Here is an 18509-nt window from a genome sequence, read left to right as displayed (position 1 = left end):
AAGCGGCGTGCTCTCTCCCAGAGGAATTACAGTGAATAGCCACAAATCTTTTTCAACTATTTTCATATTATAATAACCAATCATAAGGTACAACCACCTCGAATACAATTATCTTATAAAACAAGCAGTCGTCTCATTACATATGGGTATGGAACTTCAATAGTGTTACTCAACAGGGAAAATGAATGAACTTTACGAAGTAACTGCTTTGACTACACCGTGTATACAGTCTACAGCAAAAAATAGCAGAAAGAAGTTGTAACTACAACTAGAACTCTTATTAAATCATAACACCTCAACTTTCTATCTGACGAAAAGAACTGATACAGGGCACCAGATAAATCTGGATTTGAATTGTGGAAGTAACACATCATTATATTCTTGATCAACTTTCTTTAGGAGCGAATACATCATCCAATAACCAAAAAGAAGCTGGACCAGCAATGGTCAAGAAAATAATACAACAAAGTTGGGTTGCCCTAAAAAAGGATTGCGACTACATATAGTTTTACATTGACAATGGAAGAAGCATCCTTCGCTTCTTTTTCCTGGCCAATCTCACTTGCTTTGTAACTTTCATACATAAAAGTAATAGCATTGTGATGCATACTAGAATGAATGCGAGTTGCATATGCCTAAAATATAGAGAAACTGCTGAAAAAACCAGGAACGCTAGAATAACAAGTTCCCATATTACAAAGATCACAACATCCACCCTGCATCCATAGAAAATGGGAATAAGCAGGATACTATCAGGAGTCATGTTATACTGCATAAACTGATCCACAGAACACAGTCAAAAAAGAGATTGAAAGAACTCATGCAATAAGTCCAAAAGGAAAATGAAACTCATCCAGAAAGCAACAATATATCAAGAAAATCCAACTACTGAGAAATTTATCAAACTCATTAGTTGCTCAAGACAAGGTGCTCAATAAAATTATGATCAATAATGCTCACTTTCTCACATGATGCTAGATGTGCCATCCTATATATACACTTGTTTCCCCTAATTATTTTAGTTTCCGTAAGAACAGACTTAAAATGAAGTCAAAGAAAACTTGTTCTCAAGAATCTGGTTTAACCTGAATCATGAACATCATTACATATTTATATCTTAATAGAAGGTTGATGAGAATAGGAAGCAAGAACTTAAGGGCCTAGATGATCATTCAAACAAACAATCAACATTGTGCTACTTGGGGTTTAGAGCTTAATAATAAAATAAAAATAAAATTGAGGCATACAGGAGACAGAGTTGTACTAATTCAACACAATATAACTACTATGACCAACAAGATAATAAATATTTACAAGGCTTTCAAATATGTCTAGTTGACGTATAGAGTACCTCTCCAACCACATAAGTACTCAATCCCAAATATAATTAGAGTCTGTAACTTGCCAACCATTTTTTTTTTTTATGTAAATGGTACAACTAGCCCACCTGCCCACCTAATAAAACAAACATCTTCACTTGGCTCAACTGCAGGGTCACAATGTGCCAATGTCCAAGGAAATGATTGATATTATTTATCTTTTGATCAGCAACAAACTTCCTTTCACTATCTCTCCCAAAAACTGAGAGGAATCACTCAGATGACCTATCCCAATGCCCTCACCCCCCAAAGAATACGGAGTTTGTGCTACATAAGGTCTCAAAGAAACAAACCAAGTTGTCTTGGAAGCATACAAAGGCAACAGTTTTGTTTTCAATATCTGACAGGACAAAAGTATTTGCCAAATATACCATACCAATTCCGATGTTGAAATCAAGGCACATGTCTTCATTTCTAGTTTTAGATATGTTGGAAATTTTTTTTTTTTTTAATATATATAATTAATAATGCTTTATTCAAAAATAAAAGAAAACTATTCCCAGGTACGCAAGCAGTGTAGTAAGGATACAACAAAACTTCAACTAAAATAAAATAAATCCAAAAGTCCCTCTATGGTAGAAAAAGATTGGCCACTTAAAGTGGCCAACACAACCAAACATGGATTGCAAAAGATACAATTTTAATTCCACAGACAAATGCTAAATCCCATCAAAGTCCAAAGATTTTGCTCCCTCCAAATGGTCTGCATCACAGAATGAGGCATGGCTCTCTATACATCAGCAGAATGATGTTTGCCAAAGCCAGCACTCCAACAACTCCACCACCTTCTCCGGCATCATCCATTGTGCTCCAAACAGACAAAACACCATAAACCACAGATCATGTGCATAGTATCAATAAAGTAACAAATGGTCTACAGTGTCCCCATAATGCGCACACATGCAACATCAATCAACAAGGCATATACTCTTTCTTTTTTTGATTGGCACCAGGCGTGCAGAGCAGATACTTAGCTAATCCAAGGGGTGCACAGGCCCTCGGCAAGGAGTTTCCTGCAATTGTACCTCGAATAATTCAAGGGGCAATTAAATTCCCCTAGTCTTATGGCCCCAAGGGAGTGAATGCACGCATGGCTGCTCAAACCCAAGACATCCGAGTTTCACAGCTCGTCCCAGAGTACGCCTGACCAATGCGCCACACCCCTTGGGGTTACAAGGCATATACTCTTTCAAAGATTCCCCATGGTAAAAATTTGTCCCTGAGCTGCTGTTCGTGTGGGGAAAAAAATAACTACCTTAGAAGGAACCTTTAGGAGGTGTTTGGTACATGTGTTTGAAAACGTGTTTTGTTATTTGAAAACATGTGTGAAAATACATGTGGGAGAAAAGATGTATGGAAATACGTGTAATGTTGTTTAAAAACTGAAAATGTGTATTTGAATGGGTGTACCAAACACCCCGCCTTCCAAATGCTTTTCCATGGAAAATAAGGGGAGTGACTTGTAGTCAGAGCCCTATAATAGGATTTTAACCTCAAATGTACCACTCCTAGTGGGGATCCAACATATCCAGTCATCCTCAGCCCTACTAATCAGTCTAATCTTAATGTAGTAGAGGAGACCAATAAAAGACTAAAAAATCCTTACCTCCCAATCATTAACAGGTCTAACATACAAAAAATCCCAGTGAAGAACCCCAGCATTCCAAATCATATTTTCAACCACAAAAGTCTCTTTATTTCCAGCTATACAGTATAAAATTGGAAAAGCATCCTTCAGGATTGTATCCCAACACCATAAATTAAGCCAAAAAGGAACTTGGAGACATTTGCCCACCCCAAATTTGACATATTGGAAATTGTCCCAAATTCTTGTTTTTTTACTTGGTTACTCATTTGGGTTTTCTTGGTGAGGAAGAAAAGTTGACTTGATTACCTTTTTTAGGTTTTCTTTGTTTGGAAGGAAAGTTAATTCCTCGTGAAAAAGTAATGGATATTTATTGTTCATCAAGGAAAAGGATTTGAAGTCTTATAAAAAGGGTTTGGTGATTTCGGTCCAAGGCACTAAATACGGTGAAAAGAGAAAATTCTTACAAGAACATCAAGTGGAATGTAGAGAGTAATTTCAGCCAAAGAGTCTATTATGAGACAGCTAAGTGAGGGGTCAAGTGCTAGTAATCTTTGTTGAAAATAAATATAGAGGATTAGATCTACCCCTTCATGAAGGTAAGCACTTCGTCAAATCATGTAAGTTCTTGTTTCTATTATGTGTACTTGTTCTTTATTTGTCATTATTGTTTCCAGTTCAACTCCATGAGTTATTGCACAACAAATGGTATCAAAACTTATGGTTTATCCTAGTGTAGTTCAACAGGAGATCTTGTACCAGTTTGCAATTGGTCGATATAGGCGTGTGCAAGTTTGGTTGTTGTTGTGCAAATGATGATCATCTTGCTTGAAAAAAGCTTGCTAGTGGAGCTATCGCAACAAAGAAGAAAGATTGCTTGATGGTATTTGAGTCAATTGTGAAATTTTGTTTTTAAATTAGATCAACTTGGTTGCCCATTTGGGTTTTCTTGGGGTGGAAGAAAAGTTGACTTGGTTGCCATTTGGGGTTTTCTTTGTGAGGAAGGAAACCAATTTATTCTGCACCAAGGAATAGGATTTAAAGTCTTGTATATAGGTAATGTAAAGGGCTTGGAGGCTTTTACCCAAGGGTCCTCCCCAAATGGAGGGAGGAGAATACTCTTAGAGAACAAAGTGAAATAGAGAGAGAGAGAGAGTAATCCTAGCCAGATTCTTTGTTGTGAGGTGGTCGCATAAGAGATTGAGTGAATATAGTGGGTTAGATCTCCCTCTTAATGGAGGTAGCTAGTTTTTTTGAATCACGTAACTTCTGGTCTTTATTGTGTGTGCATGTTCTTTATTTTGTCTTTACTATTTTCTAGTTCAAAACTTCAAATCAGTGAGTTATAACACAATAAGATCATTTTTTATTGATTCCTACAGATATTCATCAAACATACTGATGATAGCCAATGCCTACAAATCTTGATGGTCCAAATCTAAAAACTTCCTCAGGAAAGACTACCAACAATTACAACCCCTGGGGTGTCGCACAATAGACCATGTCTCATGAAGCAGAGGCAAATATTCGAATATCCCCATTGGGCCAAACTTACTTAAAAAAAACTACCATCAAGTACCAAGATTAGAACCTCCATTAAAAACCGACACCAACAAAAACAAACTCCATTCTCTCTTCATTCAACAATGTTAAACATCATTTCACCCACAATCACTGTAGCCTGTAGTCCACCACGTGTCTATGACTTTAAAATCTCTTCATTCAAATTAAGTGGACAATTTTGCCTAAAAAAAACTATTTCAATGCTTAATATAACCCGAATGTTGAAAAGGAATCTCAAAAATAGTTCAGTGAAAACAAAATCATCCAGGGCAGAACAAGAAGCTTCTCTGACACAAACTGAGATCAGCTGATAAAAGGTCCCCATCAGATGAATTATGAATAGAGTTCAAGATACCACCTAGGAAGCACAAACACTTCTTTAAGAGTGTTGTATCTATGTTGTACCCGTGTTATATCGGTGTTGTATTGGCCATTTCATGTTATAATTTTTCAATAACCGTACTCGTGCCTGTGTCTGTGCTTCATAAGATACCACACACACGTATGGAATGTGTGTTACATTTTTTGTGTGTGTATATGTATATATTATCATTTTTTTCAAAATTACAGTTTCCTATTTGGATTGAATTTTTATTGCACTTAGATATATATGTTTCTTATCCCAGGTCAAATAAATAAATTATTATTTTCCAGACCATAATTACCAAAAATATTTAAAAAAATAATAATTCTGAAAAAGCAATAAATATAAATGCAATAATTTTCTGAAAAAAAAAAAAACTAATAAATAAAAAGGAAATAATTTTGAAACAAACACACACATCAAAAAGCAAAAACAAAGAGCTCATATAATCGACCTCACAACCTTTAAAAGGTCAAATTATAACTAATTCCTCCACGTCCAATTTCATAATATTTCTAATCAAAATTCTCAATCACATTCAAAGCCGTTGATAAAACGACCCCCAAATTCCCAAAACCCTAATCGAATTGGAAATTCGAAACGCAATTAAAAAAGGAACAATCAACTCTATACCAGATTTCTTAGCTAGTAGATCCCAAATATGAGCCAAGAAAACAACGTAACTATGCAAGAATTGCAGAAACGTAACGCAAAAGAAAAAGAAAAGAAAGAAAAAGAGATACCTTGAAGAAGGGAGGTTAGTGGTGGAGGAGAAGAAGGAGACGGAGGCCCAGTCGTGCTTGGATCGAATCTGGTACTCCCTCAACTGCTCCGCCAGATTCGATCGCGTTATCATGGCGCTCTCTCTCTCTCTCTCTCTCTCTCTAGAGCTGAGAGAGTTAATTCAACAATAGGGATTGAGCAGAGCCAACGACGATTTGAACGATGGAATTGGGGAACGGAGAGAGGGGGCATCAACGTTCAAGTCGGGTTGGCTGGCTAGCTGGGGCCTGAGGGTTAGTTAGGTGGACCTTCTCTCACTTCTAACTTTCTCTCTTTTTCTTTCTTTTTTCTTGTTTTTGTTTTAGTTTCAAATTTATTGTCCAAAAGAAAAATTGTTCTTTACTGTTTTTTTTTTTTTTTTTTTTTTTTTTTCAGAACCAATAAATAAATAGGCTGGTGGGTTAAACAGTTTGGCCCAACATTTCCGCACAAAACAAACGTGTTATCAGTCCTACTTGTCAGCTTACAAGATAAAACAAGCTGAGAAAAATATGGCCCAGAAAAACAATAGAGAACTAAGCCCACATCGTACGTTTCTTTTGGTTTCATATCTCAGATTTCTCAATTGAATTCGGCTGCATTATTATATTGACGAATGCAACAAAACCAGTGTTATTATATCTTGTTTCGGGTGTATATGTAATCTCTCTCAAAGCAGATGGGTCCCACATATTTGTAGAACCCACCTGTTGTGAGAGAGATAACATATATATCCAAAACAAGATATACCATCTCGTATGGTTAAGTTTAATTTAAAAACTTTAGATATTTTACTCAAAGAACTATTATTAATTTTCACTCATTCTTAAGTTAAGTAGAATGGTGAACTACTTTGACTATGTGGATCATTCAATATTTCGAACTTAGAGTTGTTGATGTGGAATTGTAGCATATTGAACTATTTTTAAACGTTACGTAAATGGATTTATTGAACGATTTTAAATGAAAGATTTTTGGTTGGACTTTGTTTTAAAGTGTTTGTATTAGTAATTGTGAATTTGACAAGAAAAAAAAAAAGTCTCCAATTAATTTTGAAAATTATCTAAAAAAATTTATTCATATAATCATTTCAAAATTTTGATGCAATTGTTTGCACAGCTCAATCCTTGATTCATAAACACTTGGAAAATAGTGGGTAACAATTGCAAAGTGATCCGCTAGGGGCTGGGAGGGGACTCTTCGATGCCCAAGTAGTGTATATTTTTTGGATATTTCGATCGTTTTAGCTTACAACAGTAGAGAATGGAAGTTCAAACCTTAGTTCTTCAAATAATCAAGCAATGTCACTAAGAAATTAGGCTCTCAAGGATGTCTAAGTTAGAAATATTGGATTTTGGCTATATCTTAATGAAATATTAACTAGCATTGCATGTTTGTCATAACTTTTCCCAATTCTCATGGGCTTTCATATATAGAGTTAACGGTGTGTTTGTTTGGAGGTGAAATAGGGTGAATAGAAAACTTTGAAAAGAAAATAGGAAGGAAAACTTTTTAGAGTGTGTGTGGTTTGGTGGAAAGGAAGAAAAATAAATGGTGGAACTCAGTTATTTTCTTTTCGGGCCCACCAAAAAGTTTTCTCTCCAAAATGAAGAAAAAACTAAAGGAAGAAAATGAGGCTACTTAATAGATAAAAATGCCTATGTGCACTTGCGCAGCATTGCCTTTGCCAAATTTTTTTTTTCCCCTTTCCTAGGCATGTTGCCTTTGCCAATTTTTTTTTTTTTTTTTCTTTCCTTTCCCGGACACATTGCCTCTCCCAATTTTTTTTTCTTTTCCTTTCCTGGATGTTGCCTTCTTCCTTCTTTTTTTTGTTGGATTTCCTGGGTTGTGAGTGTGATAGTTGTTAGAAATGATTTTTTTTTTTTTTTTTTTTTAATAAATTGGGTGATTGCTTCTTTTTTTTTTTTTTTTTTTTGGTTGTTTTTCACTTTTTTGTTTTAATTAGCCATCATTTTTTAACTAGGATATATGAGTAAATTTATACAAACTCACTTTTTCCATCATTCAACTTCTTCACTCCCAACTAAACAAAAGAGAGAGAAATTAAAATCTTTTATATCCTCCCACCATTTTATGTCCTCTCACTTTTCCACCCCTTTAACCAAACGAACCCTAAAAGTTGACTAAGTATCTTGATATTAGTTAATGATTTTTATTTTTATTTTTAAATTTGACTAGAGATAATCTTTAAGCTAATCATGATAATCTCATAGTTGGTTGTTGAGATTGACATGATTGTTTTGGTCAATCCAACCTTCTTCTTGATCTTAACCATGATCACGACCATATTTTGACCCTTTCAAAAAATTTCAAAATTGTACCATGTAACCCAAACCCTCCCCCCCCACCCCCCCCCCCCCCCCCAAAAAAAAAAAAAAACATATGTTTATCAAAATTAATAACAATAGCCTTGAATCAAAAGAAATTAAACTAATTTGACCAAAATAATGGAAGAATCATCCATTCATGCCAATTTTTGGCCTAGCCCTAAGATCAATCAACTCTAATTTAGTTTGGCCAATAGATGGCCAATATCCTAATCATGGTTTTAAAAACCGGTACGGTCAAAGAACCGAAAATGAGACTAGTTATCGGTTTTATGGTCTAACTGGGGTCGAATTGATGGTCAAACCGATAACGTCATAAATAATTTAATTAATTATTTTTAAATTATAAAAATATAAAGTGTAGCTAATTAGTTATCTGTATATTTAAGTTTGATAATGTTAATAAGTTTTTATAATTTTAATAATGTTAATAATTTTATGCCCAATTTTTATAATAAATATTATTAAAATATTAAAAATAATCTACTATATACGTTCACATATTGTTAAAAGCCACCAAGATCAATATAAAAAGCAACACACTTCACTACTAGTGCTTGTAATACTGAGATCTATTAGTGTTGCACATGCCTGTAAATAAGGTGGCATATTGATAGGTGGATCACATTAAAGATTGGACGGTGGGGATTAAATGATCTCATATGGCTAGGGTTTGATTCATGTGTATAAAAAGCAACACACTTCGCTACTTCAGTGCCGCCACTCTTCACAAAAGCAACACTTAACAAAAGTAAAAAAAGAGTCCTTTGTTATCTGAATCTTTAAGAAAAAAAAAAGGAGTAAAATATCTGGCCACACGGTTTCAAATGAACTGCGGCTAATGTATGTATTAATTGTGGTCTCTCCTCTCCAAATCCAAACAAGCCTAGGTCTTTCTCTCAGTTTGTGTCTATGGGTCTATTTTCTCTCTTTCTCTAAAGAATTCTGATGCATAGGTAGGATCACAACTCCAAAAAGCTAGTTTTGAGGGAAAAAATTTTTTGAGAGTGAGAGAGAGACTGAGAAAGGCGTGAGCGTTTTTAGGTTAGTTTTGGTTTTCAACCCAACCGGCCAATAACCGGTTCAACCATACCGGTTTTCGATTTTACGGTTGAACCGACTGGTTCTTGGTTATTTCCGGTTTTAGATTGATTTTCGGTTTTTAATCATAATCGAACCGGATTAGTGACCAATTCACGGTTGAGCTAGTCAAACCGGCCGATCCAATCCGGTTTTTAAAACTATGATCCTAATACATATGTTTTGTTTTGTGGTTAAGCACTAAAGTTGACTAAATTTGGCCAAGTTCAATTGATGCCCAAACATGCTTGTTCACCTTGAATTAATGTAAAAAATAGTGAATGCTATTTGTTTACGTACAAACTTCAATTTTGGCACTACATCTTAACTAGAAATTTGATTGTTTAATTGAAACAAATTCGGTTCCATCTTGAAGAACACATTAAAAAAAAAAAACTTTGAATTGACTATTAATGAGCAAAAAATTTGGTTTAGAACATACAAATTTTTTTTTGCCGATCATTCATATTGTTAATTTATGTTTGGAAGATGAACCAATGAATCTACCTGGCAAACCATCTCAAGAACATTGAGGTGTTCAATGGGTCAATTAGGTTGATCCCACTTTTGCCCTTGAGAAACCTATTGCATTCATCATCGAATTTTGTTTCCAAACATCAAAACTCTCATATACCTCGAGGCTAACTCATTGATTGATGCAATGCTAGGAAATTAATACTATCCAAAATTTTGATGAAATTATTGGTTTTTATAGGTTTGTGTGTGGGTTGTGCCTATGGATTTGACTAACGGACAAAGTTGACAGATGGTATGTCTCGATTGGGTTGATCAATGGTTTTATTGGGTCGAGCTTAGGTGACGATGTGATGGTTTTGGAGGTGTTGTGGTGTTTTTAGGGGAGTGGATCCCATGACATTGATTTTTTTTTTTTTTTGGGTGGGGGGTGAGGGGGGGGGGGGGGGGGGGGGAGGGTGGTTGGTTGTTTTGCAAGTTTTGAAGGTAATGATTTGTACATTGAGCTTTGGAGGCAAGTGGACAATGAAGATGAAAAGACAGATAATGGTGGTGGTAAAGACATATCAATTAGGGAGAGGAGAAGGGAGGAGTGAGGAAAGCAAGGGTAAATTGGGAAGTTTGTTGTTGTTGTTTTAGGGACTTAACAATAAAGATAGGTACAATATTGAAATTGGAAAGAAATCGGGGGCCACAGTTTAGAAAACTAAAATTACAAACATCATAAGATATTTTAAAAACATCATAAATTGATAATGTGATGAATGAAATTTGGAACACTAGTTTATAGCATGTCCTTCTAATTCATCAGATTCACTGTCTAGATTTCTGCAAAAGAATGTATTGGGACTAACTTATTGTGCGTTTGGATTGAGGGGAAAGGAGGGAGAGTAGAGTAGATTTGGTCCAAAATTAGTTTATTTTCAGCTAACTCCACTCCCCCTCCTTCCCCCCTCAATCCAAACAAGCCCTTAAACTTCATATGAGAGATGAACAATATTTTAAAAAAAAACTCCTAAACACTAGAGATAAATAATTGTTGGCTCAACATATTATGTGGAGAAGCCAGAAATATGTACCACATGCTTCTATGAGGAGATAATTCTTCCAATGCTTATAGTTTATTTGAAAATTCAAATCAGCAAAGGACCAAACATAGTGAAAAGATTGGTTACCCAACATACACATTAAACCGGTGGTCCCAGTTGGGCCATGTTTCTGATCCAACTTTGGATACTAGTGAATAGTAATACCTACCCAGTAGAGAAAATGGGCCATGCTCCTGACTTTTGAGTCAGTTGGCACAATAAGAGGCCCCTTGAAGTCAAAAACTGAGTGAGTAATGAATGTGATCAGTAAAGAATCTGATTAAGCTTTAGAGAGTACACTTAAAAAGTAGTAATATATTAGTCCACATCAAAATTAACATTGATATTTGATACTAGTAAACCCACATGGAACCAGGGGACCCAAATTCCCAACAACATGACCCCTCCGACAACCCTAACGACGTCGTATCCGGCGAGGGAGACGACTCCTCAGCTGAAACTGATCTCACTCTTTCAGCAAGTGCAACCCCTTCAGAAACCAATCCCCAAACCTCACCTCCCAAAACGACACCCGAAGCCCCCGTTTCGGACTCCCAAGATGACTCCTCCGACCCAATTCAAGAAGATGAACCGCCTCAAAACCCTAACCCGACCGAACCCGGCCCAACCGAACCCGGTCCGCCTGCCAAGAAACGACGCCGCAGGAAGAAATTCTTCACGGAGCTCAACGGAAATCCTTCGCTCAACAAGAACCGCCGGTCGGAAATGGCGAAAGACGTCGACGTCGAAGCTCTGATCGCTATCTCGGTTGGATTTCCGGTTGATTCGCTCACCGAGGAGGAGATCGAAGCCAATGTTGTATCCACAATCGGCGGTGTTGAGCAAGCTAACTATATTGTGGTTCGGAACCACATTCTGACTCGGTGGCGGTCCAACGTGTCGGTCTGGTTGACCCGTGACCACTCGCTCGAGTCAATTCGGTCAGAACACAAAGGCCTTGTCGACTCGGCTTACCATTTCCTTCTCCACCACGGTTACATCAATTTCGGGCTCGCTCCGGCCATCAAAGAAGCCAAGTTGAAGTCTTTCGACGGAATTGAGAAGGGCAATGTGGTAATTGTAGGTGCCGGTCTCGCCGGTTTAGTCGCGGCGAGGCAATTGGTGTTTATGGGATTCAAAGTCGTAGTCTTGGAAGGTAGGGCACGCCCCGGCGGCCGCGTGAGGACGAAGAAAATCAACAGTGACGGTGTGGAGGCCGCGGCGGACCTCGGTGGAAGCGTCCTCACCGGAATAAATGGCAACCCACTTGGGGTTCTGGCAAGGCAATTAGAGTTGCCACTTCATAAGGTGAGAGATATATGCCCTTTGTATTTACCAGATGGGAAGTCAGTGAATTCTGAAATTGATTCTAAAGTAGAGGTTTCGTTTAATAAGCTATTGGATAGGGTTTGTAAGCTTAGGCATGCTATGATAGAAGAAGTTAGATCAGTAGATGTTCCCTTAGGGACCGCCTTGGAAGCGTTTCGGCGTGTTTATAATGTGGCTGAGGATTTGGAAGAGCGAATGTTGTTGAATTGGCATCTGGCCAATTTGGAATATGCTAATGCTTCGTTGATGTCGAATTTGTCAATGGCGTATTGGGATCAGGATGATCCTTATGAGATGGGGGGCGATCACTGTTTTATTCCAGGGGGGAATGAGACATTTGTCCGTGCCTTAGCAGAGGAGCTTCCCATTTTTTATGAGAGGACTGTGGATAGTATTAGGTATGGGACTGATGGGGTGTTGGTTTATGCTGGTGGGCAGGAGTTTCGCGGTGATATGGTGCTTTGCACCGTGCCATTGGGCGTGCTTAAGAAGGGAATGATTGAATTCTTCCCTGAGCTTCCTCAAAGGAAGAGAGATGCGATTCAGAGGTTAGGATTCGGGTTGTTGAATAAGGTTGCCATGTTGTTTCCGTATAATTTTTGGGGTGGAGATATTGACACATTTGGGCATTTGACTGAAGATCAGAGTATGAGAGGGGAGTTCTTTTTGTTTTATAGCTATTCTTCTGTGTCAGGAGGCCCACTTCTTGTTGCACTTGTGGCAGGAGATGCTGCAATCAAGTTTGAGATGATGTCACCTGTGGAGTCTGTGAGAAGGGTGTTAGACATATTGAGGGGTATCTTTCATCCAAAAGGGATTACTGTTCCAGATCCTGTTCAGTCGGTCTGTACTCGTTGGGGGAAGGATCATTTCACTTACGGATCTTACTCTTATGTCGCAATAGGCTCTTCGGGGGATGACTATGATATTCTTGCGGAGAGTGTGGGAGATGGGAGGGTGTTCTTTGCTGGAGAGGCAACTAACAAACAGTATCCAGCGACAATGCATGGAGCTTTTCTTAGTGGGATGAGGGAAGCTGCTAACATGCTTAGAGTGGCCAAGAGAAGGTCATTAATTCCAGCTGATAAATTAAATAATGTGAGTGAGGAAAGTGACAATTTGAATAAATTGTTTGAGACCCCTGACCTGACTTTTGGGAGCTTCTCTGTTTTGTTTGATCCAAGGTCAAATGACCTTAATTCCAATTCATTGTTAAGGGTGAAATTTGGAGGGGAGAAATTGGACTCCGGCAGTCTCTGTCTTTATGGCTTGATTTCTAGGAACCAGGTCATTGAGCTGAGTCAGGTAGATGGCGATGGGAACAGGATGAGGATGTTAAATCATGACTTTGGGGTGAGATTGGTTGGGAGGAAAGGCTTATCTGGTGTGGGGGAGTCTGTAATATCTCACATAACATTAGCTAGATCCAACCAAAATGGTGGAATTAAAGATAATGCTGCATAGATGGAGATCATTAAGTGATAGGTGTTAGTGGCTAACTCACTGCTTGTAGGAAATTCCTTAGACTAGCTCGAGGGAATTCACACTCTCATTTGAGTTGAGCATATGATTAAAGTTGGACCAAAGCTGCTTCATCATGTATAGTACTTGCGTGCTCAGAAGGCTACGTTTAAAATCAGGATCGAGTTGGTCCAAAATTTTTTTTTTTATTGCCTTTGATTTATTATTGAATTCCCCTTGGGACGGCAAGAATTTTTTTAATAACTAATTGGGAGTTATGTATCTTCTTAGATTGTTGTAAATTACTAAATTTTCATGATTTGGTTGAATTACAATTATTGTTAGTTTCTGTTAATTGTTCTTGCTTTTATCATCCTTACAAAAGTTGCTAACTCAGCATTCCAAAATGTCTGACCGATTCTGGTGTTAACAAAATTATTGAAGAAATAAGTTTGGACATAGTTAGTTCTTTCATTTTTAATTTTTATTAGTCTATACATGAAATATTTTATATCTAAGTATTGAATTATTGATTTGTGGCGGGTTAGGGGCTTTTGGTAAATAAATCTTACTTAATTGAAGAACCTAATTCCATTTGTCAGTCTTTAAATAGAAAAACCATGTACTGGCTGTCCTTCTGCCCTGTTCCTTTTCTGCTCTAATTTGTATTCTGTTCTTTTCACTTACCCTGGAGCAAAAGCACATTTTTTACCTGTGTATTAAAAAAGGAAGAAGACTTTTTTTTTTTTTGGTGGAGAAGTTTGGTACTGTTACTTCCAACTATATTCATGTAACAGGCATAATTAAATGCGTTTATTTTGCCTTAAAGTAGAGATGGGATAAGTTTTATTATAGGTAAGATTTGTTTCCGGCTGAAGCCTGTGATGCATGGGGCAGAAAGTAGTCACTAGTCATTACAACTCACACCTCAATTCATCACACACAGCTGCTGAATTGAACTGATATTTGGCATTTTTCTCACCTTTGTTTTGCGAATGATTGACTGAGATGTCTGTTATGATTGCAAAAATATTTGTCTTGTTTACACTGTGAACTTGTGAAAGGTCTGCCATAACAAATATTCCTCTGCTTGTAAGTTGTTTCGTAAAATACAGTTTTTCTTTTAGACACTGGATACGATGGCTGCCATAGGTACACATGATCAAACCCAATTTCCTTTTTAACTTTGTGGATTATTCCATTCTTTGATGCAGCTTGCATCTTAAAACTAGCTCTTTGTAGTGGGTGTGCTTTAACAAGAGAGTACTCATGTTGTGAGTGCTCACAGTCAAATTGTCTCATGTAGTGCCCTTTTAGACAAAATGCATCAATCCATGCTTCTTGAAATGTCGAAATAAATCACTCAATACAACCCCTCAAGCTTGAAACAAGGGGAGCTGTAAACGAAATCTATTTTCCCAAAGCTTGAGCACATCTAGAAGTGAGATGGATTTGGCTGTGACTGTGTTTATGCTAATTTAACCTCACAGCATTATAGGCTATTCATTCCTTAGTTTCAGCGACCTGGTCTCTGAAAATGGTAGGCAATCACACATTCCCAGCGGTATAGCCATATACTAACCCTGTCTGTCCAACCCTTTTATTATTATTTTTAATTTTTATCTTTATTTAAATAATTCAATAGTTACAAGTTACACCAATTTGAATAGTAAATAATTATTTAAAAATATTTTTCATGCGAACTGTAACAGTGTAAACTGTTACTCTAGCAACAATGTTAATTCACACATTTTAGTTCAGTCATGAAAGAAAGCATACAATATTGTTGGGTTATAAGGCTCTTGGCCCACAAGTCTCAAAATTTTTTTTTTTAATTATAAATTTTTAACCTACGTCTATTTCTAATGATTGTGTTTATTATTATCAAATCATAACAGTAATCGATTTTTGGTGTTGGTGAAAATTGAACCATATACATGGGCGACTCTAGGTATAGTCCAGGGGTTCAAATGAATCCCTTGAGCTGGGCCAAAAAAAAAATTATATATAATTTTTTTATTTGACCCTCCTAAAATAAATTTTGAACCCCTAGACCTAAATTTTTTTTAAGTCTAGCTGAAATAAATTTGAATATGATTATCTTGATAATATCTTTGTCTTTTTAAACATATACAAAAAAAAAAAAAAAAAAAAAAAAAAAAAAAAAAAAAAACCCTCCAATAACAAACCAATTTGATCTAAAATATGGGGAAAAAATAGTCGGTCTAACAACAAAAGTATAAATTTGTTCATCTTAAATCTAAAAATAATCATTTAGATCTTAACAAATTTGAAATAAACTAATACATAAAAATTTATTGTATTTAGATCTCACTTGGAGTTCACTTAACAACAATAATTCATATGTTGATTATATTTAAAAACAATAGATGATTTCCAAGATTTAATCTTAGCAACAATAATTAGTCTCTTTATCGTATTAATAAACAATATACAATGAATTTATAGTTTATCTTATGCGAAAAATGCTATATTCATAATACATAATAAAGCCTGTAGGAGCACATTTTGCTCCTAAAGCCCAAATGAAATGGACAAAGGCCTAAAGAGCCCAAAACAAAAAAATTGTAGAGAGTGGGCTAAAAACTGAACTTCAATGAGTTGGACAACAATCATAATAGGCTAATTGTTGCTTGAAAGCACAAACAAACAGTTTTGGATAAGGAAAATCCTCCTCGGCAATGTCTGAGGAAGGTTGTTCTTATGTATCTCTCTTGGACTTAACCACAAATATAGTTCTTGAGTGTATAATGATTTTTCTACAGATTATTTGATGATGCTTTTACAATGGGATTTTCCTTCTTTATATTCCCATTCCTTACTTCACCTCAACCCTCCACGTGTAGATTAGATTGCTGACTTTGATACTTGTCCCATCAGCACCTTTCTGAAGTCTTGATGAGTAGCTGTAAGACTGAATGTTACTGTTCAGGTATCACCTCCACATTAATGCGGCCAAGGGGTTAACTGCAGAGCATTCAATGTGGTGGTAGTAGCTTTCGTCTCAGATATTTCCCAACTCTCTTTTGTCTTATCCCCACCTAATGTTTATCTATGCCAATATGATCGTTTGTTGCATTGTTCTTGATGAAAGGTCGAACTTATGACCTTTGCTCTGTTCAGCCGAGGAAGTACTTCTCCTCGAACAACATTTCCAATTCCTTATGTCCAAACCCCTTCCATGGACCATTGTTTTGTAGGCCTCTGTCATCATTACCTATCCTCGGACTACTTGATGTCCTTAGACATGGTTTATGGCCCAACAATCATATTTGAGCCCTTTATCCCTACAAAGCCTAAGTGGCAAATTGTCACTAATTGTTAAGGGAAAAAAAAAAGTAATTTCAGTAATAAGTTTAAATTAGAACTAATAACAACTTATAACCTAAAATTTGTTAGAAAAGTATTGTGAAAATGTTATAGATGTACCACTTTTCATCTTTGATTCTCTTGCTAGTACGTACTATGAAAAAAATTATAATTAAGAAATCACGTAAATCGTAAGATTCACTTTTTTATTTTTTATTTTTTTTATACCTAAAATGCATCTTCTTAGTGACTCTCCTAACAATATATCTTGGAGCCGTCACTAACCATATATCTTTTTTCTTTTTTTTTCTCAAAAACTATATATCTCTTATTCAACCATAAAAAACTTTACTAGTTGAGCTTATTGAAACCTACATAAGTCCTTAGCTTGTTTTGTTTTTATTTTTATTTAAGAAAGACATAAGTCCCTAACTTAATTAGCGGACTTCAATCTAGTATGTAAATGGAACACCAATGGAGCACGAGACCGACACGTAACCAAATTTAAACTTATGTCATGTTGTATCACGTGGAGAGCTTACATGCCTAACCCTTTCTTAATAAACAAACATGAAATGAGAAGGTAGACAATCGGAATCTGTCACGTGTATGACACGAGCGATACCAAAGTACCGTATAGGGAACCTTGGTCGGTTGGTCCCTCAAGAAATAGTACTAAAATTAAATTTGGTAAACGCCCAAAAGTTGCAGCCAACCCAAACCGACCTCCTGTCCAAGGGACTCCTCGCCTCCCTAAGTAACGTATCTTTAGGAAAGTGACAACTTCAAAGGCTTATAAAAAGAGTTATTCTTTTTTTTTTTTTTTTGATTGAATAAAAAGATTTATTCTATTTCCATAACTTTTTTTTTACCTAAATTATGTTAGGGTAAATTGCTAAATTGTGAATGATATCAAAATTGCAAAGTCAAAATTTAAAAGTCATAAATTATTTTACAAACGACTAATATGGTGTGTAATTGATAAATAAAAAATGATATTAGTAATAAATTTAGATAAAAACATGTTTTTCTCAAAAAAAAAAAAAAAAAAAAAAAAAAAAGGAAAAAGAAAGATAACAATAAGTAAAAATTTATCCCATAACCATCTGTAGAATAGTTTGTGATGATTGCTTCCCACATTTTGATTTTTTTGAAGAAAAAAATAAAAACAAAGGCCCCACCAGTGGCAGTGAGGCATATCTTGTTATTTTTTTGAAGAAAAAAAACAAAAAAACAAAAATAAAAGGCCCACCAGTGGCAGTGAGGCATATCTTGCTATTTTCTTAAAGAAAAAAAAAGAAAAACAAAAAAAACAAAAACAAAAGGCCAGTGAGGCATATCTTTTGCCAACAAATACAAGAGTCGTAAATCTTCCCAATGCATGTAATTGCAATGTCGCCACTCACTCACTCTCACTCACTCTTCAAGTGGGTCCCCACACCGACGACCGACCTTCTCATATTTATCCTCAAGGCCGACGTTAACGGGTCCCACTAGTACAACCTTCCACGTTATTCTTACACGTGTCACAACCCCATTGGCCATAACTGACCACCCTCTACCAGTACCACCATGTCTCTCTCAACTTTTCCACTTTCCCCTTTACCCTTTTGACTACTACTTTTTCTCACATTCTCACTAAAGCCTACACAACGCGCTCAAACTTTGCTTACTCTATCAGCCATTTGATATGCCTCCAATGACAGTTGGCAATCAAAAAAAGCGAGTAGAATTCAAAACCAGAGA

The 18509-nt window shown here is 36.3% G+C and overlaps 2 protein-coding genes across 2 annotated transcripts; one reads left to right on the top strand and one right to left on the bottom strand.

Moving 5' to 3' along the window:
* Positions 1–83: 83 nt before the first annotated feature.
* LOC126712532 (uncharacterized) lies at positions 84–5979 on the bottom strand. The gene is made up of 2 exons (XM_050411886.1): positions 5635–5979; positions 84–716 (listed from the first exon to the last, which is right to left on the bottom strand). Exons 1-2 carry the CDS (start codon positions 5745–5747, stop codon positions 509–511), a joined length of 321 nt encoding a protein of 106 aa, XP_050267843.1. The 5' UTR covers positions 5748–5979; the 3' UTR covers positions 84–508.
* Positions 5980–10914: 4935 nt separating this feature from the next.
* Positions 10915–13788, top strand: LOC126712530 (lysine-specific histone demethylase 1 homolog 1). The gene has a single exon (XM_050411884.1). The coding sequence runs from the start codon at positions 11010–11012 to the stop codon at positions 13434–13436; it is 2427 nt and encodes an 808-aa protein (XP_050267841.1). The 5' UTR covers positions 10915–11009; the 3' UTR covers positions 13437–13788.
* The last annotated feature ends 4721 nt before the right edge of the window (positions 13789–18509 follow it).

This window comes from Quercus robur, chromosome 2, assembly GCF_932294415.1.
Source record: "Quercus robur chromosome 2, dhQueRobu3.1, whole genome shotgun sequence".
NCBI lineage: Eukaryota > Viridiplantae > Streptophyta > Magnoliopsida > Fagales > Fagaceae > Quercus > Quercus robur.
The sequence above is the reverse complement of the archived record's forward strand: the minus strand, read 5'-3'. Positions and strand labels throughout refer to the sequence as shown.

Coding starts and splice junctions, on each gene's coding strand:
- LOC126712532 (XM_050411886.1), bottom strand. CDS start 5,747: ATGATAACGCGATCGAATCTGGCGGAGCAGTTGAGGGAGTACCAGATT. Junction 717..5,634: donor ACTAACCTCCCTTCTTCAAG/GTATCTCTTTTT, acceptor CTATGGATGCAG/GGTGGATGTTGTGATCTTTG.
- LOC126712530 (XM_050411884.1), top strand. CDS start 11,010: ATGGAACCAGGGGACCCAAATTCCCAACAACATGACCCCTCCGACAAC.